This window comes from Nanorana parkeri, unplaced genomic scaffold (assembly GCF_000935625.1).
Source record: "Nanorana parkeri isolate BGI_ZX_2015 unplaced genomic scaffold, ASM93562v1 scaffold200, whole genome shotgun sequence".
In the NCBI taxonomy this organism is placed as follows: Eukaryota; Metazoa; Chordata; class Amphibia; order Anura; family Dicroglossidae; genus Nanorana; species Nanorana parkeri.
In genome coordinates, this window is record NW_017306468.1 from 272,973 (window position 1) to 300,846 (window position 27,874).

A 27,874-nucleotide genomic window follows, 5' to 3' on the forward strand; every position below is an offset into this window, starting at 1 on the left:
TCTGCCCTGCCCCCCCCCCCCCCTTTATTTTCATCTGGTGATCTTGCCAGTAACGCGCCCTTTGGGCTACAGAATTCCTTCCCCTCTCCTCATCTCCATAACATGGAGGGTTCTATAGTCCACAGAGAGAATGCAGACAAGGTCAATAACATTATTTGAGATTGAAGTGCAGCACTGTCAGCTCACTACAGAAAGGGGCTCACTGGGATATCTGTGAGAATATTTTTTTACACTTATCCAAAAGATATAACAAACCCTTTTTAATGTTTTATTTAACAGACCAAAAGAAAGCAAATACGAGATGTTTACATACTACATTTTTAAAGGAATATATGTTAGGAACATTCCTGTGTCTCTAAGGCTGGGTTCACACCTAGGCGTATTGAATATGCGCGTTTTACCGCGATACCGCGACAAACGCCCGTTTCCGAGGGCTACTTGGCTGTATCCCAATGGAAACGCGAGACCAAAACGCCCCAAAGAAGTACATGTGCTTCTTTGGGCGTAGGCCGTTTTGTATCGTGTTCGGACGGGCGGAAATACGGCAAGGTGTGAACCAGACCCATTGAATACAATGGGATTTAGATGTTTGAGCAATTTGTAGAGCGTTCGTCGAGCGTTGAACACGCGCTACAAAACGTTCAGGTGTGAACCAGGCCTTAAATATAAATAAATGTTGACATTGTATGTCAGTGTGTCATTGAGGAAATGTTTATTCTATTGAGAAAGGGTGTTAAGAGAGTAATTAAATTACAGTGCACCTTAATGGAGAAAACTAGCTACATTCTTTTCTTCTACCGTGTCTGCCCGAAAATAAGACACTGTCTTATATATTTTTTGGCTCAAAAAAACACACTAGGTCTTATTTTCGGAATAGGTCTTTTTTTTTTTTTATGTACAACAATCCACACTTATTCATGTACAACAGTTTACATGTATTCATGTACAAAAATATGGTGATCTGGGCAATCAGGGGTTCCGTACTTTTCCAGGAGCAATTTGCTAACCAATCACTTGCCAGAATGAGCGAAGCGCACTTTTACTATTAATTCCTCACAGGCGGAGTGCATTTGGTATCACTCCACCTGTGACAGGAGCCGGCGCTATAGAGGAGGCATCGGCTTATGCGACTCTGCTCCGTCCGGTGTCGCCTCGCTTCCTCTAGTGCTGGCTTCGTTGGCACCACAGATTTTCTCCCACAGCTCTTCAAGTTCCCCCTTATGCCACCACCGGCCCTGGGAATGGTCACCACTAGGTCTTATTTTCGGGGGAAACAGGGTGCTATCTCTAAGTTTAGGTGTGTGTGTGTATATATACACACACACACCTAAACTTAGAGATAGCACCATGTATATAAATGCACCCTATATATAAATATGAGAGAGAGACTGACTCTTACAATGAAAATGTTGTCGTATGGGGAAAAAAATATATATAGATATATATTCATATACTGTGTATATGGGTGTGGTAGTTTTTACTCCTAATGTTGAGGCCTTACAGCCATGTGCACTACGTGGCTTGCCCCCTTCTAGTAGAAGGGTTAAATGTGGTGGTGTAAGCGGAGATGTATTTCAGCACAGTACAGCATTTAGCACCACTTGGCTGTCTGAGCGCTGTTGAACAGATAGCTTTTCATTTAGCCTTTGCTCTGACAGCACATGCCCTGGATAAGTGGCATAGGTCTGTACAGGTGAAATCTATTCTCACATTTGCCTCAGGGGCGAATGGACTGTAACAGAATTTTTCAAACCCGTTGGGCCCAACCGCAAAGCGGAGAATAAATGGCTGACGTGCCAAGCCTCGACAGAAAAATCAATGCCTGGTTATACAGACATGACAGACTTAGGCTGCAATTCTCTTCAGCAAAGGCATTGCATTTACCATTGTTGAGCTTGTAAAAGTCTTGTCCTTTTCTTAGGCTTAAAAATGTGCTGATCTCTACATGTTTTTTTTTTTGTATTTATTCTAATCCAATGTTCTTTATCTTTTTTCTTTTTTTTTTTATTCACTCAGGAAATTTGCCTGCAACCTCTGCTACAGAAGCTTCAGAGAGAAATGGTCCCTGAATAACCACATGAAGCTTCACACAGGCGAAAAGCCATTTAAATGTACCTGGCCTACATGCCATTATTCTTTCCTCACAGCCTCTGCCATGAAAGATCATTACAGGACTCACACAGGTCTGTTTAGAAATTATGTCTTCATTATCTTCCAGGTTATATATAAAACTCATTTATAGGCAAGTAATACTTTTGTTTTTTAATTAAAACAAAGATGTTTTAACAAACACCGTTAACATAAACATTGAGAGAGCAGACATTGTCCACTTTGAAACATCTCCATGTACTTCGAGCAGCTGTAAATGAAAATTGAATCTTTATGGTGCCTTATTTTAGCCGAGGAGATAAACGTTGTTGTCTTGCTCTCTAACCAGCTCTGCAATCTATCTAACTCCCTTTCTACTTTCCCTCTCCTCACCTTCTCCTTTACGGTTTAGTTCTTTATTTTTTAGTTATTTAAACCAATTGGTGTTTAACCCCTAAAGCGACCGTCACTCAAAATAACATTCCCGTATTGCGCACATGCCTACTCTGTAGGGCTAGATAGCTGAACTTTTTTTTGTATGGTGGGGGTTTATTTCCTTTTTTTTCCAGCCCAGCCCAATCCCCCTGCTTCCATGCTCACCTAGGCAAGATTGATATGTCCTGCTCCTGAAACCTTCTGGGATATGCATGTCACATACCCCCTAACCTTCAGCTTCCACCAGCATTGGAAAGGATAGATCCGGCACTACAGGAGGGTGGAGGTGGCTTGTATTATCAGGGGGTCGGCTGGCTGAACCCGGACTAGACAGCTCACTCTCGATGATGGCGTGTGTATTCTGGATAAGAACATACATACATGTAAATTTGCACAGGGGGAGATGGAGTAGAGACAGGGTGAAGTTCCTCTTGAAGGAACAGACGTGTTCAAGCTGAGCTCCAGGCAAACGGCTAAATGAGCATTTGAAAAATATCTATTTAGGAGCCTTTATTTCTGCCAAAATAATTCATATTTTAGTCCGCTAAGTCCCAAGATTTGCACTGCCAGACAGCATAGCCAGGCTGGTTACCTATCTTGTCTCTGCTGCAGCTAAGTAATAAATACAGCTTGATCTTCCCCTGCCTCCGATTGAACAGTGAAGGAACAGCAGCTCATCCATCTGCTCTCTCCTCCTGTCAGCATATCCCTTTTTAGTGTATTTGCATTCAGCATGCCTGATTTGCATGTACTATTTGCCACTCTCTTTCCAAGGGTTCTACTGTGCATGATTACAGAGGCTCCTATTAAGTCCATTTAGGTACTTAAACTAGTTTCATTCACAACTGCATGAATGGGTAGTGCTGCATTAATGGGTAGTGTTTTTTGCAGTTACAAATAAAAACCTCTATGTACTCCTCATCCGTTTATAAAATAGGATTATAGACCTATTCAGATGTCTTCTAAGCTAGAAAGTAGGCATGTAACTCCACTAAAACGTGGTTTCATTTTGACTTAATTCGGATTTTTATTTCTTTTTGTTTTACGGATTTCGAATCCGAAATTTGATTCGGCTCGTTATTCGGATTTCGGATCTGTCCAAATTCTCATTTCAGAATGAAGTCACATGACCATGCCTGTAATGCCCAACAGACAAAAAATTGATGGATCCGAACTTTTGTTAAAGGAACATTTTGATTAATTTGCATTCAACTCATTGAAATTCGAGTTCATCCGAATGTCCAAATTAAACGAAATCCGTACAAATATCCACTCGGAGATAAACGCAATTACATGTCTACCAGAGAGCTATACAGCTTTTAACTTCCCAGCAGTCCTCTGAAAAAGTAGAACGTGTACCAGGCCTTGCAATAGAGACGAATGTCCTTCACTGTCCAGCTCATGGTAGAGCAAAATTATTGATGTCTGCTTCTTAGGTCTGTTATCTTAGGTTTCAATTTTAAGATGAGGGATCATTTGCCTTTTTGTAACTGTCTGGAATAATTTCCATGATTACATGTGATGGCTTACATGTTAATATCTTACATACCTCAAGTAATGCCCAGGCCAATTTGATGGTAATCCAATGGCTTCAGTATTTTCTACAACACTGGCCTACAAATGGTACGCAGCAGATGAATTTAAAGCACCTAATCAGGTGGTAGACAGTTTACTATCATTTTCAGAAAAAAAGATACACAGTGGCATCGTACAGTTTTTTTTTTTTAGTATAGGTTTCCTTTAAAATAAATAATAAAACCAATGTCATCTGAAATCAGTTCATTGTTTATCAACAGCAGGAGTTATGCTTATGTTTATGGATGTTAAATGCTAGTCTGATTTTTGGGATACTGTTGCTTATGGAGTGCCATCTTACATCAGCGTTCAGTGCGATTAATATGATACCACAATAACCTATACTGGTCATAGCAACATTTTATCAAATTACCAACATTAATGAGTGAAATACTCTTTTAAACATGCTGTAAGAATATTTTTTTGGAGCCCTTGGCCACTAAAACTGAATACATAAATGAATATCACTGCCACTCGGTTACTGGCATGCCCCCACGATCCTTCTTGACTGTTCACTTTTCAGTTTTGCCAAGCTATGAATTTCATACACACATGCGGACTCCACTTGCGTATGTGCACTAAACCTGAATGTGTCTAAAAGCCAACTGAAATGCAAGTGTTGCTTATATTAATCAAGTAGTGATTGTCTGAAGCAGGAAAGAGTTAGTTGTGGAAGTCTTTATTCATGCTGGAAGTTTATGGCCTTCAGACTGTGCGTTCCTATTATAAAAATAGCATTTAGATAGAAAACCTTTACACCTGGAAGTAGAATTAGGTTTTTGATAGTTACCATTAAAACAGGTGGTTTGGATATTCTATTAGAGTAGATGAAAGAATTGGCCGTATTTACACAGTGAATAAAAAAAATATTCAAAAATAATTATTTAGGTTTACACAAATACATATTTGCCTGTAAGTGGTGCTTTGTGATAACAGACAGTGGGCAAATACCACATCTGTTGTTATACCAGAGTGAAAACATAAACATGCTGTGCGTAGCGAACATAAATATGCGCTATTTCTTTCTGCATGTCTGACATATTCTGTGATTCCTGTACAACTGTCTTAATCATGGGAAATTGTTAACATCTGTTTGACTTGCTGTACCCACAATAATTAAAATTAATGATAACAAAAATTGGCCAATCGCTGTAGTATGATCCAGATGTTCACCTCTTAGGTGAAGATTTTAGCTTAAAAAGTTCTTTATTGAGAAATATCCCATGCATTTGGTGGGAGGTCGGGTCTCTTTAGCTACTCTGACAAGGGTGTTGACGATTTAAGGTCTCCAGCTTGCCCTGAGAGATCACTTATGTCGAACCGCAGATGAAAAGCCAGTGCAGATGTAATTTATCGTCGGTGTTTCCTTCTAAAGAATAATTGTGGAGACTTGGTTAGATCAATAATATAGATTTTTGTTGTTAGGTCTTGTAGTCTGCACCATAATGAGAGAGAGGGGACAGTGGCTGTTTTCTAATAGAATATAAAGGATTAGTTTCCGTGTCTTTCTACATTTGAATGCAAAATGGCACACTTGAAACTAATTCAAGATGTTAAGAAAAAAACCCACTTTCCATCCTGTCTCTGCCATAATGTAAACGGCCTGTATGGTTACCTAAAACAATTACTCATTTTGTCTGCCCAACAAATGTTAAAGCTGCTAGTGTGGACTCTGATGAAAGTACTTACACTGAGCCAAAAGGAATCACAGTCTCTAAGCAGAGAGTCTTTCGAGGTGTCATTATTCTCTTTTCTAAAATATTCACAGTGACGTGGCATTAATAGATTTGCTGTTGCCTTGAAGTTGATCGCTGAACCGGGGCATTACTTGACAAAGACAGTGATGGAAATCCTACAATCAATGATACCTTAGTAAAAATGGCATTTAATCACTGAACCCTGAAGTTTTGACCTGACTTATGGTAATGTGTGCGAAGGTCAGGACAGCAAAAGAAAGTTTTGTGCTTTCCATGCCACTTGATGTACACCTTTATCTTGCCATTTCTTAACAAAAGGCAGTGGTTAGTAGGTCAAATATATTAGAGGGTACAACCAAATATACCATAATGATCAGGCTGAGTAAATGTAAAATCTTTACTTGGCAAATATACGTACACTAGTATGGAGGTGCTCCTAAACATTTGATGGAACATCATGATGGATTTTGCTAATTAAAAAATGGTCTGAGAGCCAAGTATGTTTGAACTGTGGAACTTCGTTTTGTGGTGATGTTTATGGTTGCCCACTGGCAGTTGATACAGTCTTACATAAGGCTTGGAGTCTAAGTGACGGTAGGTCTTTACCAGAGCTCCTGAAGGTGGAGATCGACCAGAGACCTTAAAGGAGAACTATGAGGTGAGTGGTTTTCCACTCACCCTTATAGTTAGAGCCGATCTGTGACAAAGAAGCTGTCACAGGTCGGCTCTATAGATCAGGAAGTGAGAAGAAACATGCAGCGATCCGCACACTTCCCGATCGTCTCCCTGCAGTGAGCGGTGACTATCAGTCACCACTCCCTACAGGGATTCTCCTCTCTCCAATCCTCCAGCGCTAAGTGGAGGGACTGACGGGGGAGGGGGCGGGCACAGCTGGCTCTGCCTCTGGATAGGCAGAGCCAGCTGTCACGCAGCTGTGTGGATCTCAACAGTATTGTCTGGCTCCATCCTGGCTGCAGCACTCCATCACGGGCAATAGCCCACGATATACTGACCTTTGGGTTACGGGAGGAGGTTAGTATATGTCCTCCCGTGACCCTAAAGAGAACTATGGGTTAAAACACTTACTTCCATAGTTCTCTTTTAATGGTCCTGATTTGCTTCGCTGCATCCATCACCAGGTTGTGGCCCTAAGGATCACCCCCACCAAGGGGTAACATGGATAGGGACGGCTATGGTGTGGAGACTGTATATGGGGTGACAATGCAGGCGTCTTCACAGATGACAAACAAGAGTAGTCGGGTCATTCCAGGTCAGCAACAGTCAGATTGCCTCACAGATACCTAGACATTTCTAACAAGGGGTAGCTTGTGAAGAGGCAAAGCACCAGCCACTTCAAAGGCTGGAGCTTAAATACACTTTGGCTCAGAGGACACGGCCAGCATCGTTTCAGGGAACTCTGGAATTCTAGCAAGGATTCTGGGAGTACCACTGAAAGTACTGGCAGGGATTCTATGAGTGCCATTGTACTGGCAAAGATTAGCTGAAAATCTGCTATGTCAAACAGCAGGTGAGGTTGGGTGATTCCTCAAACTGCCAGGCTAGTGCAACAGCCAGGTAGGAGAAGACTACATGTTTTTGGAACTACATTCTTGCATGTTTGTGAAACTACAGGTAACAGAATAGCCTTACATGTTTGTAGAACTAAAATTACATAGACCTGTTGTCCTCCAGACATGTCAAAGTTGCAGCTATCAGACAGTGATTATTGAATGCAATGTTTCTCCACTACAGTCCTAATGTATCACCAACAGGACATGCCCTCAGGATTTCTTTCACTTTGCCCATGTAATTTAGTAGTTATGGTATGTACACTGTTTTTGTTTTTCACAGCTGCCCTTGCCACTGCTGAGCATTTTTCCTTGCATGACTCGGATGGTCTTGCTTTGTGGCCTACCAGGAGCTACACAACCTGTATCTGCTGGTTATTGCACAGTGGTCTTCATTAACCACTTGAAGACCAGGTGTTTACACAACCTTCCTGGCAGGCCATTTTTCAGTATTTAGCGCTGCGGTACTTTGGCATTTATTCCGTTATGCAACACTGTACTGAAATTAATTTTATACCATTTTTTTGGGGATAGATAGAGCTTTCTTTTGATGGTATATAATCACCACTGGGCCATTTATTTTTTACTATATTAAGGAAAGATTACTGTAAAAAAAATGTTTTACATTGTTAGGAAAAAAATATTGCCCAATTTTTTGGTAAAATATAAAAGTCTGGGTCACGTCGGGTAAATAGACACCAAACATGTCAAGCTTTGAAATCGTGCGCACCCGCAAAATTGCAAAAAACTACCATACCCAAAATTGACCATAGGCGACACTTTAAAAGCTTTTACCGCTCATCAGTTTAGTGTTATCAGTGATTAATGGCCCTAGAATTATTGCTCTCACTGTGACGTTCGCGGTGAAATGAAACGTGTGGCGTAATGGCACAATCGTAATTTTCGCACGTATGCGCACCGACACATATTTGCATATATGTATGGGTGGGGACTTTAAACATTTTTGTGTTTGTTTTTTTTTTTGTTCTTTTTCATGTGTGACTTTCATTTTTTACTTTTTTTGCAACTTTAATTTTTTTTTCACTTAACGTTATTGTTATCACATAGGGAGCTAAGAAACCCTCTATGTGATAGCAAAGAGATGTGACAGGTCCTCTTTATGGAGAGAGGGGTCTCCAAGACCCATAATGTCACCTAGGGACCCCCAAAGAAGCTAATGAAGCAGAGATCTGCTTCATCAGCTTCTCTCTAGCTTCTGAAGCTGGAGAGTGACACAAGCATGCGGAAGTGATGTAATATACATCACTTCTGCATTCTGACACCCTGGAGAGGGGATCGGAGGGAGACCGTGTACCGATCTCCCTCTAATCCCCTGTCACAGAGCCCCCATACTGTTCCCGGGCTCGCACTGGGCACAGCAGAACTCAGGACCAGCGAGAGAAGGGGGGGTGCACAGACCTATAACCGGAGGATCACTTGTATGTTAACAGGCATCACTGCCTGTTTTTAAATTTGCAGTGATCCCTGCTTGCGTGAGTCGGGGGGGCCAACAGGCCGGTTGGCGGTTAATTTTGATAGAAGGCCCATCGATTGGCTGACAGGTCCTCCTTGGAAATTATTTGAATTCATCCTGCACAATCAAAAGTGTGTGTGTTGGGGGGCGGGGTGGTTAAGTGAGAAGATTAAGATTTTTTTTTTTTTTGTCTGTGCAAAACTGGGGAAGACCATAACATAGTACTAAGTTTCCCCAGTTATGAATGAACAATAAGTGCTATACATCACTTCCATTTTTTTATAAGTTTCTGAATGGGTAGAAGCACTCAGTACAGAGGCTTTTACCCATTCATAACTGGAATATAGTAAATATGTACTATCACCAGTTTGTGAATGAATGGGAAGCCTCTGTATTGAGTGCTTTCCATTCATTCAGTGCTGAGGCTGCAGAAAAAGAGATTAAGAAACTCTGTGTCCTCCAATTTCTTTTTCCATTTCAAAAAGGAGATGTCAGGGGTCTATTTAGACCCCTGATATTTCCCCGAAGCCCCCCCCAACAGTAAATATAAATAAATAACATAAATGTGCAGCATATTGCGGTGTACACAATGTATGGGCCTGTGCTTTCAGAAAATATATGGTTTGGGGGTTCTTTTTCAAAGAAAGGCTAGTTTTGGAAAACAGGACAGGGATCTAAGAAAAATCTTTAATAATGAAAAAACTGTCATTAGTTCATATAATCAACCTAACACTATGTATTGCTTTGCTTTTCACAAGTTCTCCCCATCGTAGTGTAGGCCAATTTTTAATTGGTACTTGGTTTTCAGGCACTCACAAGTTTAAACGGCTTCACTAATGCATTGGTGGGCCATATGCTATATTTTAAATTAAATATTGATATTTGTCCTTTTTGTCAAGGCATGATAAGAGAATTGTTGCTGAATATTTTTTAGGTGTAACGAAAATCAGAAAAAATATTTAACTATGCTAGTCTGATTGAGACAGAAGTACATATGCATAGTCAGTACCATCTGCAGGTTTCATTCTTTAGGGCTTGTTCACACCATAGTCAGTGCAGTTACAATACAATTTCAATACAGGAGGGTTAGGAGGGCCCTGCTCATGAGAGCTTACAATCTAGTAGGGGGGACACATTATACAAAAGGTAATAACTGTATGGGATGAGTTACTGGAAGAAGTAAAAGGACACTTATTATGTTGAGGGGGGATGGGCTTCCGTGAAGAGATGAGTTTTCAAGGATCACCTAAAGCTCTATATTAAAGCTGGAGTTCCCTTCATCAGTAAAGGTTAAAAAAAAAAAAAAACACTTCTTGCATCTATTCACTTTATCCTACATCTTTTTTTAGTGTTAGAAGTTTTGGATAGATTGGGGAAGCCACAGCCACTGTCCAGTTTTTATTGATGTCTGTGTTACTGGGGAAATTCACCCTATATAATTGACTGGTGATCATTGTCAGTAGGACAGAAAGTGTTGGAGAATCCAGAATTGTACAGTTGTCACAGAAACAGCAGGACATGGTACATCTTCCAATGGGGACACTTGTTTTGATGGCAGCTGTCTAAAAGGGAATTTTCCCTCACTTTGCAGGTATTTAGAAATGGAGCACTGAGCTCCACTGAGAATGAGCCAGGAGTGTACATTGTAAGTTGCATGCGCCCTGCAGTGTACACGAGAAATAAAAGATTGCTAAGAGAAAGAGGAAGATGTTTTTGGCAGAAGACATTTCCATGTCTCTTCAACCAAAATTTCACATCCACAGGTCCTTCCTCTTTTTGTTTGGCAGTAGTGGGTGGCTCTTAGTGCTGCACTTACCAGTGGTCACATAATATACATGAATGCTATACTGTGCAGCGATACTGTGGGCTCAGGACATTGTGATAAAACACCACCATGGGCATTCCACGGCTACATGGGCTCGCAGAAAGTGGATTGAATAACGCTGGCCATTATTCAGCCTGGACCAGGAATGATATTAAGTGGAGAAGTAGACATTATGCATGCTGGCCAATGTATTTTTTTTTTTTAAATAGCTGGAGTTCCGCTTTAGGAAATCATTGAGGTGAAGTTAGTCTACTTAGTGGGATATTTTTTCCTGGCATATGGTTAGTAGCAAATAACTTTCATTAATATATTTTATCCTAAAACTATTAATGTTTTGTGATCAGTTAATAACAGTGTCTGCACTTTGGACACTGCCCTGTGCTTTATTTAAAACATTTAGGTCTAATACCTTAGGGAAATCACACTGTTGTCTACCGTTTAAAGACAGCAGATAGAGTTTTAGAGAAAATAAACACTAATATTTTTGAGGAGTGCAGTCATGCTGTAATAAAATAAGTGATATAGTGTAAGTTGTGAGAGCTTGTTTGCCTTTTATTTTATGACCTCTCAAACATTGCATTATAGTTAACAATACATAACATTTTATTCATTTGCTTACAATACTTTTTCTGGATGCAGACAAAAAAAATGAGTGTAACTAATAACGTACACAAACAGTGTGTTAGTAAATTCTGATTATAATTGTATAATGTGCATTTGTATTCTACATTTTAGACAATATTTAGTGTGCTCAGAAAGGCCAGATGTATGGGAATTGTAAAAAAAAAAAATCAGGGTATGCATAAAAACTGTTCAAGTGCATAAAGCAGCCCCATCTGGAAGGCATCTAACAGAAATGAAGTTGTACAAAACCATTCCATTGATAATAAAGCTAATTTTTATGGGTCTGACAAGTATGTAATTATGTTCAGTGGTGCTTTTCAGATTTTATCACAGTCAATAAACCGCAGTGGTAATTTCATTCCCATTTGACATATTTACATGGAAACATTTGATTGGAGGAATTAGTAACCCTGAAAGGCTTGATAGATATGTTTTAACGAGCTGTGACCTCTACAATCCCACATCTGTTTATTGTTGCAACAGGCGAGAAGTCGTTCTTGTGTGACCTTTGTGGCTTTGCTGGTGGGACCCGTCATGCCCTTACGAAGCATCGGAGGCAGCACACAGGTTGGTCATTTGCTTTTTTGCTATCACATTCATGACAAAAGCAGAAAAGATGCTGAGGATGAAGCGTCTGTCAGCGTCTTTGCTGTTTTCACAACAAACTATAGATATCTGGTCATATATGTTTTGACGTATTGCAATTTAAAATGGATGTGTATAGAGAGATTTATTAAATGAGAATCTAAGTTTTTTTACAAATTAATAAAATTTGATTGGAACCATAGGCTCTTTCTGTTGAAGTGCTGCTATGCGTGAGATTGCAGAACGCTAATATTGAGACAGAATTCAGGTACTTATTCCCGCTGCATTTAAAAATTCAGATTCTCCTGATGCATTGTGCTGCATTTCCACATGCACTTTAATGTGCTGATTTTTGTGTTTTGCACAAAAGCAATATTTGAATTCATTTTGAATGGGCTTCCAATGCACTGCAATGCTTTTTTTCCCCAAAAGACACCACAACCCACAGAAGGTTTATATCTGTGCTGTGTGGTGCACTGATATGAATGAGGCGCACTGTGTGAGTACATTTAGGTGCCATTGAAAACGAATGGCACTGCAGTGCCTTGCACATATGTTGCAGTAATGTGTGTTGAAACACACGTGTTATCATGCATTACTGCAACACGTAGTGTGAATGAGTTATGTTAACATAGAAAAGCTGTGATGTTAACATAAGAAAATATCTGTTGTGTTAAATTACTTTCATGTTCCAAGCGATAGCTGCCAAATTACAAGATTCCTCTGCATGAAAAGAAACTGCCAAAGACTGCTGCTATGGCATAAGAGAGTGTTAAAGAGAAACTGTCACTTTGCGCACTCAGGGCAGAATGACAGGTTCTTCTGAAGGCCCACCCTGTCAATAATGCTGCACTTCACCCTGCCCTTCTGCCACTCTGTTTGTTGGAGCCTGTGGAAATACCTGATACTTTGAGATTGCATGTGACCACCTTCCCTCATTCCCAGGACTCTAAATTTGGCAAAGTGACATATTCCCCTAAAAGACATTCTGCATATATAATAGAAACCAAGGCTCAATGCAATGGCCCACAGAAGTATTGCTCCCTCAGCGACAAGGCAAAAGGTGCTGCAAAAGTGATACCTCTTAGTGACCAACTAAAATATTGAAAATGCAAACTTCAGGTACAGTATATTGCAATAAACAAAATTGGAAAGCGGAAGCGCCACTACCTGGCGCAATAAATGTGGTTGAGTGAAGTTGGTGTAAAATTAATGTTCTCACCTGTGGCAGGGTGAGGTAAGGGTGAGCGCTTGCTTGTAACCCCCTGGGTGGGGTGGAGCGGTGGAATCAGTCCCTCTCTTGCTGGGTGGTGCAGAGGGAGACACACCGCAGCATCTGACCACCTGTCACACGGCTCTCGCCGCAACACTCTCACCACTTTTATTTGACCTCCGCTCCCATTGGACATTGGACACACAACCTCCCCACAGGCGGCACATTCGTCAACAGCCTTCACTGTGGCTCCTCTGCCCATCGGCTCTCCTGTCGGCACCGCATCGCCCTTCAGCTCCGGTCACCGGAATCTCCAACCAGGACCCCTGTGACAGCAGCCACCGAGAGGATCACCCCACGGCCATCCAGGCACAACATTGCTCACACCGTCGTCACTGACATCCTGCCTTTGCTTTCCAAACGGTGAGTTTCAGAAGTTCACCCCTCCCTTGCCTACCATTCTACCTCACCCCTTGGCTGTTCTACCCTTGTGTCTCCATCTGCACCACCCAGCAAGAGAAGGACTGATTCCACCGCTCCACTCCACCCCACCCCACCCAGTGGGTTACAAGCAAGCGCTCACCCTGCCACAGGTGAGTACATTACTTTTACACTTCACTCAACCACATTTATTGCGCCAGGTAGTGGCGCTTCCTCTTTCCAATTTTGTTTTTTACAGTACACATGTTGGACACCCCGGTCCGAACATAACGGAAGCCACACACCTGCAAAAGACCCCCCCTTTAACTAACTCTCCAAACCCCTCATGTTCCAGCCACAACCGGTGCACTCACCTAGTACATCCGGTTATACTCCCCTTTTTCCCCCCTCCCTACCCCTAACGAACGCTACACACAGGGCAAAACTCTTCCAATTTTTCACAGTATATTGCAATGATGCTGAAATGGCTGAGTACAAAATATATACAGATTGTGAGCAAAGATAACATGTATGCAAGACAACAGATAAAATGTAAATTTAAACTACAAGTTAACATGCAGTTAGAGGTGGTTCAATAGAAATATTGTACTGAATCCCAGACATTGGCAATTCATCTTACCTTGCAGGTTACTCATTACAGGTAACCTGACTCACTGCAGGACTCTGGCACAAGATGCCATTTACTGTATTATGAATTTAATGAAAGGGAAAAATGTATACTCTGTCAAGTTTACCTTTTGCTGCCAGAATCCGAAGGCTTTTTAAAAAATTCTTAGCTGTTTTCTTTGGGTTTGTTACCTCTATGTAAGGTCCAATGTGAGGAAGAACAAATGACAGTCTACAGAGTTATTTTATGAAAAATAGCATAGCTTTACCATGTATAGGTTTGCTGGTGTTTTCTATGGCTTATCGTCATTTCCACTGTGTACACTAAATCACTAAATACAAAGTTAAAATACATATATGTTAGCTATTTTTTGTCTTTTTGTCTATCCAGTCCTAAGATTTATACAACCCTCCTAGGTGGCAGAACCAGGCCTGTGGCCCTATTTTTTTCTACGACAGTTAAGCAATACTGCTAGGTCTCTTCCCTGACCCCAGCCGTGATTAGACATTTAGGAAGAAGCAGCAAAGCTCACCTCTGCTCACTTTTAAAGTGAGCTTTTAAACGGGCCAATACCGAGTCAAATGCAGCTGCCTATGCCAGCGTCATTTAAACATGCATATCCTTTTTAATATATGCTGTGTGTATGTGTGTATGTATGTGTGTGTGCATTTTATTGGCATAGCATTGGTTAATCTTAATCTTGTGGAATTATCCCTAAAATTACATGACTAGCTGTGGATCAAAATAGTAAATCAATTCATTTACTGTGAAAAATGTTTTTCACATGATGCCGTAAGGCCTGTATCATTGCATATGTATGTTAAATATACAAGCACCATATGCCTGTTACATATAAACCAAAGATGCCATGTGTTCTTCTATAAAAGTTGGGAAGCGCCATACATTATTGAAATAATTATAGCATATAATTTTAATACTGATTTTAAAACTTTATTTTGTATCATTTTTCATACGGTAGAGACAGACAAGCTCTCTGTTTCCTCCGTTGTGTGAATTAAAAGCAGCCTTTTCAACTCTGTTCCTATCATAGAAGCACCTAGTCAGTTCATCACTCATTTGAAGATTGCTTTGTACTTCATAGGCTACACAGTCTTGACAGCTTCAAGAGACATCATGACATATAGTAGCATTTTGTTCAATCAACAGCATAGCCACCTCCAATTATAGTAGAGATGATTGACAAATAGCTACCAAACGGAACTTCTGAATTATGTGACTGTCTTCTGTGTGAAGGATATCTGTGGCATAAGTGACTAGATTTTTTTTTTTAGCTAAACCTGACAAGTAGCATTCATTAATTATAGGGAAAGTAATAAGAGAGGATGCATCAGAAAGATTTTACATTGCCAGTTTAACAAGCAGTACTCAATATCAAGACAAAAGTATGGAGACATTGTGGGAGTGTCTCTTTTTTTCCTATCATTACAGTGAAATCATGCTTACAGGTAGTAGATTTTTTCCCCCATATAGCTTTGTATTAAATATAACTATAATGAACTATTAGTAGCTTGCATAATTCGTAGTATGTGCTCTGTGTGTCTCATTACAATACAACATGGTTATCTTAATGGCAAGTATAGAAAAAGAAGGCAATGTTCAATGTCATTGTGGGCTTTATTTTTAAGTTTTTTATCAGTCCCCTCTTGCATTGCTATGTCCATTCTTTGTGATTGATAAGTGAAATGCTAAAGTTGGGACCCTATGCCAGATGATAGGAGTGTGAGACTTCCCAGTAGAAATGACATGGAGGTGAGTGATTGGCCAAATTTGCCATGGCAGTCCCATGCAAGCAATCTGCCCTTTTCTAACTTTTGAGGATCCAAATTTTGACATAGCTTACCTAGTCTAATCCTGAAGAAGGATAAAGCTTGTGTCAAATTGGTGGGTGATATTATTTATAACATTGGTTGGTCCTTGAGATTTGTATTGAAAGGGTGTTGAGTCAGCTTTTATAAGTCATCCATACAATTTTCCAGTTTGAAGCCCTGAGTCATCTCCTGATTTAATCAACTAGATTGATAGTTTGTATTCATGAGTTAGCTTCTCCGCTCATACAAGTGCTCAATGTAAGCATCCCATTGAACAGCAACAGTACGAGAATGTTTTTAAAAAAAATCCCTTAGGGGGAAGGGGCCATGGGGGTTGCAGATCATGACCCATCCATTTTTGTGATCCAGGGGCATTTGCATCCTTTTAAAATAGTATAGTTTGCCCACTTGTTAAAGATCAGACCCAACAGAATGGAAATACTACCTGAAAGTCTAATATTGGTCACAGAAGCCAATTCCAGTTGTAGAAACATGAGCCATGTACAGTGGAGCAATGGTTAAAGGAGAACTACGAGATGAGTGATTTCCACTCACCTCATAGTTCTAGCCGACCTGTGACAATGAGACTGTCACAGGTCGGCTCAGTAGATCGGGAGGTGAGCAAACACATACCAGGTTCGCTCACCTCTCGATCCTGTCACGGCTCTCTGCCGTGACAGGGGGAGGGCTGGATTCCCCTCTCCCCGCTCCGATCTGCCAGCGCTGACTGGCGGAACGGACGGGCGAGGGGGCGGGTACAGCTGGCTCTGCCTCTAGATAGGCAGAGCCAGCTGTCACTCACGCAGCTGGGCGGATCCCGTCATCTACGTCGGGATCCGCTCCGGCTGCTGCGCCTCCGTATACTCAGAGCTGTAGCTCGCGGTATACTGAGCTTAGGGTAATGGGAGGACGCTAGTTTGTGTCCTCCCGTTACCCTAAGGAGAACTATGGGGAAAAACACTGATCCCATAGTTCTCCTTTAATGAATTGAGGCATTGCACAAAACAATACATACAATATATATATATAGCAGTCAGGTACACTTTAATGCAAATAAATGCAGGAGGGTTCTTTGATAAAAGTCCTTTTTTTACGCAGGCCCATTGAGTCAAACATAAAATGTAGCTGATATCTAATGATATATGTAAATGACAGATTCTTTGTAGCCACGTTTTAAATCAAGGATGGAAAATGAACTAGATGATTATTGGCATGTCAGTGCAAAGTCTGTACTGCTGCTGGAAGTAAGAATAGGAATATTAAAACGATCAGCTACAGATGAGAGACTTTCCAGCTTTATTTCAATAATGTTCCCTATTAATACTAATTACACACTGCCCATTTAAAGTCCGGGAGTAAGCTCAGAGGCGGAGAAAGTGGAGAGGAAATGATCACAAATCTGTGAAGCCATCAATGAACAAGTGCACCAGTTAATATAGTGAAATAAAATAGCTGCTCCGAGCTTTAGCCCATCATTATTTTAGTTTTGGTAAGGAAAGATTCCTGTACTGCCTGCCAATAAAAATAAACTTCTAGTACACAAACCATGTTAAAATAATTGAGCTGAGTTATGGGCAGAGCTCTAAACATTATTTGTAAGACTATCATAATCCTACAAAGTGTTTTTCCCTCTGTCAACACTTACATTTTATTGGCAGTCACAAATTAGTCATTATTTGTATTTTGTATATACCCTAGCAAACTAAAATAGGATCCATACTGGAATTGTAGATAAAGTCAGTGGGTGCCCATGTGCATTACTATCATGCACAAATATGTAATATTTACTTTGCATGTTAGTTCATGGTTAAGTTAAATAGGTCTCGTGCAGCGTTTCCCTTTAAGCTTGGATAACAAGACCTAAAAAGACAACCTTAAATGTTGCATGCTTGGTCATATAGAAATAAAATTGGTTGCCATGGTAATAACCGTGTGCACCAATAAAGTTTTTTTAGATTATTACAAATCTAGAAATGTGTTCTGTTCCTGAAATTATAGTCCATCTCTGAGCTGTGTTGGGTACATACAACTGTGAAATGTTGCAATCCACATATGGGTCCATTATTAATATTTTCACACAACTTGCACTCAATATTCATACATTTCTTCAATTAAATTCAGTTACAAAAATGTATAAGTCTTTATTGAAAATTGTTTTAATACATTTATAAATAGTCCCCATGAACTACTTCATAAACTATCAAATAAAAGAAATATACTCACCTGATCCTTGATTCTGCCTGGCTGCTAGACCGATCTCCACAGCCTCTTCTCCCTCCGGGCTCTGGTGGTCTAAGCCCCAATGTCATCAAGTCTAATACAGTTCACTTCTATTAGATGTGAGGGCACCGAGGGACATACCAAAGTCGGAGTAGAGGGGGAGAGAAGTGAACACTCTTTGCTAGAGAATCGAGGATAAACTGCACTTTGAGCGATACACACTCCTGTACTGTGTGCATTATACACTCCTAGCCCCTGAACTCTGTGATATGCACTCTTGACTCCTGCACTCTCTGCATTACGTACCTCTAACTCTGCACTCTGTCCTTTATGCACTCCTGGTCCCTGCACTCTGTGTGTTATGTATTATTTGCCCCCTTTCTTCTCTGCATTACTTACTCCTAAATCCTGCTCTATATTGTACATTTCATACGCCTGACTACTGCACCCTGTAAGCTGGGCATTATATGACATACGCCTGATCACTGTACTCTTAGTATATTATATACTTCTAGCATTCTTCTTTAACCACTTGAAGACGGGATATTAAACCCTCTTCCTGTCCAGGCCATTTTTCAGCACTAAGGTACTTTGACATTTATTCAGTCATGTAGTGCTGCTCGAAATGAATTTTATATAATTTTTTGGGGGGGACACATAGAGCTTTCTTTTGGTGGTATTTAATCACCACTATGGTTTTTTTTTTTTTACTATGTAAAGAAAAAGGTACTAAACGTTTGCGGTGCTATGTAACATGTGTGGTGTAATTGTCGTTTTTGCACGTAGGTGCACCCAATGCGTGTTTGTATTTGTATGTGTGTGTGTACATGGGGGTGGGGGACTTTGGAAAAATGTTGTGTATTTTTTACATTATAATTTTTAAAACCTTTTTTTCTTTTAACTATTAGACCCCTAAAGTATTCTAGGGACCCCAAAGCAGCCGACGAAGCAAAGCTCTGCTTCATCAGCTTTTTCTGCAGCAACAGCAGCTGAAAAAAAATTACAGGCTGAAAGCAGAAATGATGTAATATACATCACTTCCACATTCAGTGGTCGGAGGGGAAATTAGCAGGTAGTAGTGTGCTGAGGTTGGTACTGTAATTAAAGTCTGCTTGTGGTGCAGTCATTAAAGCATATTTTCTGGGTAAAAGGACTGTGGCATATGTGTGCTGTTTATACAGTGAATAGGCTCAGGTTTTGTTTGTTTTATTTAAATTCTTTAATAGGCTCAGGTTTTAACCATTCTCCTTTTAAACTCCTCTTACTGTTAGCACAACATGCACGCATGCACACACACACACTTACAACACTCACACATAAAAGGTTGAACTCGGTGGACCTGTGTCTTTATTCAAGCTCAAATACTATGTAACTATATATGTCTACCATCAACGGATCTGGTTCCTCAAATGCAAATACTCAGGAGATGGAGGGAAGAAACCAGAAAACCTAATACACTTCACTGTTGTGTGTGATAGCCAATAAAATGGTCCACTGCTGTCTCCAGGTTATGGGTATATCGGATAAAAGAAATTGTATAACCTTCTGATCAGCACTTAAAAACAATCATGGTATTGTGCATAGCAATTTAATGTTACAGATGCATCGCCTGTAATTATTTCATTATTCCTTCTTTTAAACAGGAGAAAAACCATTTAAATGTGATGAATGCAATTTTGCATCTGCAACACAATCCCACTTAACACGACACAAGCGGGTCCACACGGGAGAAAAGCCTTACATGTGCCCCTGGTGTGATTACAGGTAACTGCATTTACTGCATCCAGCTTTAGGACATTTAGTTATTGTTGTGTGTGTGATGCTTAACAGGGCATGTTGCTAACAATGGTATTCTTTTCTCCAGTTAGCAATGTATTACTGGATATTAACAACTAGTAATAGTGAATAGTATTGGTGTTGATGTTTTAAATCTTACTGTGCTAAAGACTTTTTGCACCTCAAAGTCAACTGTACGTTATTTACTGATATTGTTTAAATAAGACTCTTCCCTGTTTATTCTATTGATGAGCAAAAAAATAATGTTTCTCTGTTAAGGGGGATGACAGCTGAATTGTGATTTTTTTTTCCCCCCAGTAGACATGTATCAAAGCGTTTCGTGTCTGTATTTACTCAAAATACAGCGTACATGATTAAAGGAGAATTATGGGGAGACTGAAATACACTCATCCCCATAATTAGAGCCGACGTGTGACACTGCAGTTGTCACATGTTTGCTCTATAGGTCGGAAACTGAGTGATCAATCTTCTCCCTGCAGAGAGCAGTGACTATCAGTCACCACTCCCCACAGGGATTCCTCCCTCCCCTCTCCATTTCTCCAGTGTTGACTGGAGGGATGGATCGAGGAGGGGGCTGGCACAGCTGGCCTTGCCTCTAGAGAGGCGGAGCCAGCTGTCAATCAGGTGGTGGAGTGGATCCTGACAATATTATTTAGATTTTTCCCGACCGCATCTCTGCCCTGCGCTGTCAGCAAATAGCTGGCAATAGCCTGCTATATGCTGAATTTTGGGTCACAGGAGGACATATTAAATGTCCTCCTGTGACCTTAAACAACTATGGTTGGACCATAGTTCTCTTTTAGGTAAAAAGCAGTGTAAGATACTCTCAAACGTTTCTGTTTGACACATGCACCAAGTGGGTGGTTGGTATGGGGGCGAGGGTGGCTCTGTGTCATGCTGGACATTATTTATTGTATGTGTACTGGGCACTTTTATCAAAGGTTATTTCTTAAACAGGTACATTTTTACAGTTACTCATTTAATGTACATTTTTTTACTATTTATATCCCACAGACACTGTTGCAATTGTTTTTTTAAATACACTGTTCTCCTTTAACTGTTTTCTTTACAGTTTATAGACCAAAGAATGGCGGTGCAAATAGTAATATTAAGTCTAGTTTTATTTTCTATCTTTTTTTTCCTCTAGTGGAAAGTAAATACTTGGTTAATAAACCACATCTTGTTGGGCTTTTATATTAGCCATGCTTCAGGTCTGTGTGTTCATGTTGGCATATAAAAAAAAAAAACCTTATTCAATTTGCATATAAATATTTATGACATTTCATCCATTCAGGATATGTGTATAAAGTATGTGGGCTTACTTTACAACTGCCTGTAGCCTTTTTCCTTACACTTGACTGCAGTCGTAAATATCCTGCACATTAAAAATCATGATCATTCGCCAAATCATTTATTACTGTTCAGAGAAGACCTAAGTGATATGATCACATCCTGATTGGCTGAATCACAAGCTCTAGAGAATCTGCACCTTTCAGCAAACCTAAATTAAGGTTATTATTTGAGGCTTGTGCCACAATTAAATTTAGGTGAGTTGTTTGCTTAAAGGGAAAGCAGGCAGCTTAATATAAAGTACTGCACATGTATACAGGATAAATTATTCTCATTTTGAGTTCTGTAGAGTATTGTACAAATGTAAAAACAAAGCCAACATGTTTAACGTCATATGGGAAGATAGTCACAGAACTTATTAATCTAACTATTTTAGAGTATTGATAAATAAATGTATATATTCCGATAAAACTGTGTGGTAAAATGTGCAGTGTAAATGCATACATGCTTTTTATGTGATAAATATTTATAGCTACCTGTCTGATGGAGCAGAGACTTATATGCATTTGTTCTCTGGGCATGTTGGATCTTGGTTGTTCTGCCCGAAACAAATGGAGATAAGATGGTACCAGGAATATCTGCCCGCACCAAAAAAATAAAAGATTTGCTCTCTGTGGAAAAAAATTTAAATAGTGAGCCTAATGATAGGTCTGTTTTTTGCATAACACCCTAATTTTGCCTTCCACATTGACTCCAAAGAAGTTCTCAGAAATCTTCCGAAACTGCTGAAATTTTAGGTAAATGAAAGCTGGCAATTTTGTGCATCCCTAGTTGTAATGTAGTAATCTGAAGAGAGCTTGTGTATAGATAACCAGAGACCAGTCTATAATCTAACGTTTTAGACTTCCATCTTCAGTGGAAAACTGCTGTGGAGGACATTTACTAACCTCCTTCCGTGACCCACTATCGCTATTGCCCACAATATACTGAGAGTGCTCCAGTCGGGACGGATCCCGACAATACTGTCGAAACCACCCAGCTGCGTGAGTGACAGCTGGCTCTGCTGGCTCTGCCTATATATATTCGTTCCTCCACTCAACGCTGGATGATCGGAGATGATCGGGGGGTATCCCTGCTGGGAGCGGTGACTGACAGTCACCGATCACTGCAGGGAGACTATCGTGGAGTGAGCTGATTGGCGGCATGTTTCTGCTCACTTCCCAATCGATAAGAGCCGACCTGTGGCAGCGTCATTGTCACAGGTCGGCTCTAACTATGAGGATGAGTGGAAATCACTCACCTCATAGTTCTCCTTTAATGTATAAGGGTCAATGTACACCTTCCAAATGAGTAGGCTTTATATGTGGAAGCTCTTTAGCAGTGGCAGCATCACTGTAACTCATGCTTGACAGCAATACATGGTGTTATATGATAGTATTTTTAGATTAGTATGGGTTAATACAGAGGTATATTGTACATGTATCTGCGTTCTTCTATATCACTATTATTTTGTATATTTCTGTATATTTTTATATGTTATCTGTAGAGCAGTATTATCAAATTATGTTTAAAAAAAACACTTTCGCAAGTAGCTGTGGTTTACATACATAGGGAGCTCTTTTGGTTAATTAATGTTTTCCTCTTTTGTCTTAACAATGTCGTCAACCTTTTTTTCACCTGTTCCTTTCCATCTGTCATTTTTCTTGCACAACTCCAGGACCCTGTCTGTCAGTGATGTTCTAAGAATTGTATAACACATGCAGTAATGAAAGATTGAAGTGCTTGTCTCAATTCAACACACTGATCAAACCTCTTGAGAACATGGATGGCCCTTGATTAGCAATAATACAGCACAGTGGACTAAGCTGTATTCCAATAGCAAAGCTATTAAATAATAATATATATTTCTATAATTTAATTTGGCTACGTTCTTTCACTACACAAACCATATTTATTGTTTTCTGTTCAGTTGCACAATGGCCTCACTGATACAATATTGTGCTAAGTATTCAATTTATATGATAACTGCCTACCTGTCCTCTCCTAAAGAAGAACTTGGGGCACAAAATGTATTATTCTATGCAATGTGGCTACCCCCACACTGTAAGGGTAAAAAAATATATATACTTACCAGATCCTCTGAACTGCCTGGCTCTTAGACCAGTCCCTGGGGCATCTCTTCCCCTCCGCTGCAGCAACCCAGTAATCCTTGAGTCATCATGTCCATTATAGTGTATAGGATGTGAGGAGGCCGAGGGACATAACATGACTACAGTGGAGGAGGAGGCAGGCTGGAGAGAGCGCTGCTGGCTTTGTGGATCAGGTGAGTATATTTTTTATTTATTTTTTAAACCTACAAAAGCGGGCAGCTCAGTGGCTTGCAGCACTGGTGTCCCTGGTTCAAATCCTGGCCAGGATACCATTTGCTTAGAGTTTGCACGTTCTCCATGTGCTTGCTTGGGTTTCCTCCAGGAGCTCCAGTTTCATCCCACATTCCAAAGACATGTTGATAGGTTAATTGTCTTCTGTCTAAATTGGCCCTAGTGTGCATGAGATAGGGACCTTAAGCTCCTGCTGGGCAGGGACTGATGTTAAACTTAACATTTTGTTTAGTGCTGCGTAAATTGTCAGCACTATAATATATATAATTAATAAGTAACAAAGAAACTGAGCTACTTTTTGCAGGTAAATCCTGCTCCAGGCTTCCTAAAGTGCTGTGGAAAGCAGGAATCACCAGCACTCAGTAATTAACGTTCAGATAATATGTCACATTATTGCCTTAATGAATGTGTCACATTATTGCCCTGATGAAGGGACCCTGTGTAGCCCCGAAACGTTGGTATTCTGTTATGTGTGACGACTGGTCCAATTAAATGGACATTTATTTATGCTGGTGATTCCTGCTTTCCACTGTTGATGTGCATTGCGCCATCCGTGATTATCACTGCGAGCACCATCTTCGTATTTCTGGGCCTGGAACACTGTTAGGAGTGCAGAGGGACTCATTGTTTTCCTTCCTAAAGTGCTGGACACCTGACCAAGCAATGTCAAGCATAGCAACGCCCACTGAAGCCGATTGACACCCCTTCCTGCATCTGGAGAAATGTAGTTTCTGTACATGTAGCACCACATAGCAGCTGTAGAAATGCTGTTAAAGTCTTTACACATCCTAGCTGGAAAGACACAAAAGAAGGGACAGTGGATGTCACATAACCACTTTAGTCTCATTTGAAAGGTATTTTTGTCAAAACTAAATGCAGGAAGATATGTGGATCTGGTGCATTAACAGATGATTCCCTTTAATGATGTGAAGGACTTTATGTGCACCCTGGTTATCCCTTTTGATGAATTTCGATTAGTGTAATTCTCTTTTTGCACGTTTTATTTTTGTATATTGTGCTGATATTACCATTTTCATACCCAGCCTCCTTATTGCGCAGTGAATCTGTATCATTACTACTGTCTACGGAGCAGTAAATTTGACAAAGAAATCCATAATGCTAAACCAGTAAGTAGCAGAATAATATTATTGTCTATCATAGTTGTCTGTATTGCAAGGAATTCTGGCCAAAATTGCATATCCTTTTGGCATGCAAAACTGTGTGCATTTCTGTGTATTATGCTGTTCACCTGGTGGTTCACTTTAATCAATATAGCCTGGCCAGTGACCTGTCCCCAGCCTTGGGCAGTGAAGGAGAAGCAGCACAACGATGATGTCATCCACCTACTCACAGTGATATTTCCTCCTGTCACAAAGCTACCAGTGTTGGGTTACTAGTATGTGCAGTACAATGAAGTTTGATTGGCTCACAGTACTGCCAGTCTGAGTCCTAGGGCGCTACCGAAAGCTAATAAAAAGACAGGATCCAGGTACTATTACCGGCTGTATCTAAAAATTAGGGGTTGTAAAAAAATAAATAGTGCCCAGCTGTATTAAATGATAGTTACAATTGTTTTAAAATCTGTCTGGATTTTAGTTTTAAAGAAACATACATTGTCCTCATGCTGAGACTGTAGTCACCTATTCCCTATACTGTGGATTGATGAACTGAAGATACACTTCTGTATATGTGCATTCTATAAATGTATAAATGTTCTAGCAATTTTCCTGGTGTATTCAGAGAAAGTCTTTGTAGACCAGTTACTGAGGCTCTAAGGAGCTGTAATAGTTATGTGATCAGTTTATTTCACAACTAACAATACGCAGGATGCACATGCAGGTGAAATCTTTGCTATCAACAAGAGGCCCTTAGTAAGAATTGTATTCTAACCTCTCTCCTTAAGACTTGCCTGCAGGTTAGAGCTTTTAATGCTCTCAGGTAATCTAGTAACCAGTAATATTGGACTGATCAAATAAATATCAATGCCTCACAGGTTTAATCCAAGCACAAATATTATCAGTTCTATTTTATAATGTAAAAATGATTATGTTGCTGTAGCTATAAAAGCACAATCAATGCAACATGATGAGTGAGTCAGTGTTGTAAAAGTAAAACTAATTTTGCCTTCACTCACATGAGCTATAGTAGGAGGAAGCTTTATTGTCCCTGGGAAGGTGATAAGGCAGAGTAATTGTATATTATACTGTCCTGGAACATCTGCCTGAAGACTGTTGGAGCAATTCATCTATCATGGACGGTACAACATTTTTTGTCTTTCTGCTTTAACCCATCCCCACTGCTGGCCTGCATCAAGGTTTTGATAGGGACTGTGCCTGGGCTGGGGCTCACATTAATCAGTGCCCTTGTTCAACACTCCAGCTGACATAATTACAACCTGCGCACAGCAGTTATTCAAGTCGAGTCCTTGTCACTCGTGCTACGAAACTACACAGCTCAGATCCCCAAGGAGATTGCCTTATCACACTGAACAAGGGCTCACAGGAGTTGAAGAGAATAGAAATGGGAAAATGTCTTCTGGGACTACTATATATTCCTTTTAAATAAGACATTTGAGAGACTTACAAGGGACAAAGGAGTGTTGTACAAGGCCCAAAAAGAGCAGGTTATCCTTTTCAAAAAAGATAACCCGGAGCATTTTGTGGCATTAGATCTAAACTAAATGTAGCAATATTTTGTAATTCAGCAGTGATTACTTTTCTTTTTCAAACTGTATAAAAAAGTGTTTTATTGTTGGCTTACCATCTTCTGAATGGTTTAATGAACATTTTTCTGCTGCATAGTGTTGCAGAGCTGCAGGTAATGACATTCTCCATGAACTTCACTGGCTGAACCAGACACAGCTGTGAGTCTGACTTATTCTTGGAGGAGCTTTACATTATGGTGTCAAGAGACAACAATACTAAGCAGATCCTACTGTTAAAGGGCAGCTGCAACCCCACAATTAAGGGTTAATGGAAAGAGAGGAGTGGCTGTAGCTGGGAAGTTACACTTGCTATCTTACCTCCCAGTTTGTTGCATGTAGGTTCTGTTCCAAGTGACTAATGGATCATTGGGGATGTATATCTCCAGCACTCTAATACAGATATGGAATGTGGAAGCTGCTTTATTTCCGACTTTAAAGCAGTGTATTTAAGGATCAGGGACATGATCAGTAGATGTACAGATATACAGTCATGTTATACAGTAAGTACACCCCATGGAAATTGTTGACTTTTTTTTTTTTTTACATATTTGAACAGGAAAACATCAGATTCAAATAGTGCCCACAGATGAAGGCGATTTACATGAACAAATGGCACATACATTTTGACATGGTGTATAGCATTGCATTGCATTTGATGCTAAAAGAAATGTCCATGAACCTCCAAATTTCCTTGCTGTTCTTCCAGCAGTTTGGGTGAAAGTGTATGCATATGCAATCAGAAGAGTTTACCAATTAAACTTGAATGAGAGGTGTGTTAAGAAAAAACCTTTGGTGTCCAAAAAGAACATTAGAGTAAGATTATACTTTGCCATTAAACGTATAGCAATAGACCAGGCCTTCTGAAAAAATGTGCTGAATACTTGCCAATCAAAGATTGAGGTGTTTGGTCACAGTAACAGTAGACATGTTTGTCTCAAACCAAAGGCAGTATCATAACTGTGAAGCATGCTGGTGGAAATGTTATTACTTAAGGTTGCTTTGCTGCTTCAGGGCCTAGGCTGTTCCCAGTCATTTTACATTCTGAATCATTTCAAAGTGTGCTTCATGAGAATGTAAGGCCATCTATCCAAAATTTGAAATTGAACTGGAAATTAGTCTTTCAGCGTGTTAAATATCTGAAGCACACTAGCAAATTAATCTAGGAATGGTTAAAAAAGAAACAAAAAAGAAATAGAGGGCAGTGGACTAGTCTAGTCAAAGCCCTGATTGATTTTTATTTAAACGCACAGTTAGTGCAAGAAGACCCACAAACATCTTGCGATTGAATGAATATTGCATGCACAAGTGGTAAAAAAAATGAATTGGTGAGTTATTGTAGAATCTAGTGGATGCTTATACAACATGCACACAAGAAGTCACTTCTGCTGAAGTGGACTCTGCCAGCTTTTAATGCCAAGGGTTTATTCACACCAATACCGTATATACTCGAGTATAAGCTGAGATTTTCAGCCCATTTTTTTGGGTGAAAAGTGCCCCCCTCGGCTTATACTCGAGTCAGCG

The 27,874-nt window shown here is 40.1% G+C and overlaps 1 protein-coding gene across 1 annotated transcript in view; it reads left to right on the forward strand.

The window, feature by feature from the left end:
* ZNF407 (zinc finger protein 407) overlaps window positions 1-27,874 on the forward strand; it is a 383,946-nt gene that overhangs the window by 228,467 nt on the left and 127,605 nt on the right. Inside the window, exons 4-6 of the mRNA XM_018555528.1 lie at window positions 2,017-2,183; window positions 11,770-11,853; window positions 19,825-19,945. Coding sequence (XP_018411030.1) covers window positions 2,017-2,183; window positions 11,770-11,853; window positions 19,825-19,945 — 372 coding nt within the window. The remainder of the gene's footprint in view (window positions 1-2,016; window positions 2,184-11,769; window positions 11,854-19,824; window positions 19,946-27,874) is intronic.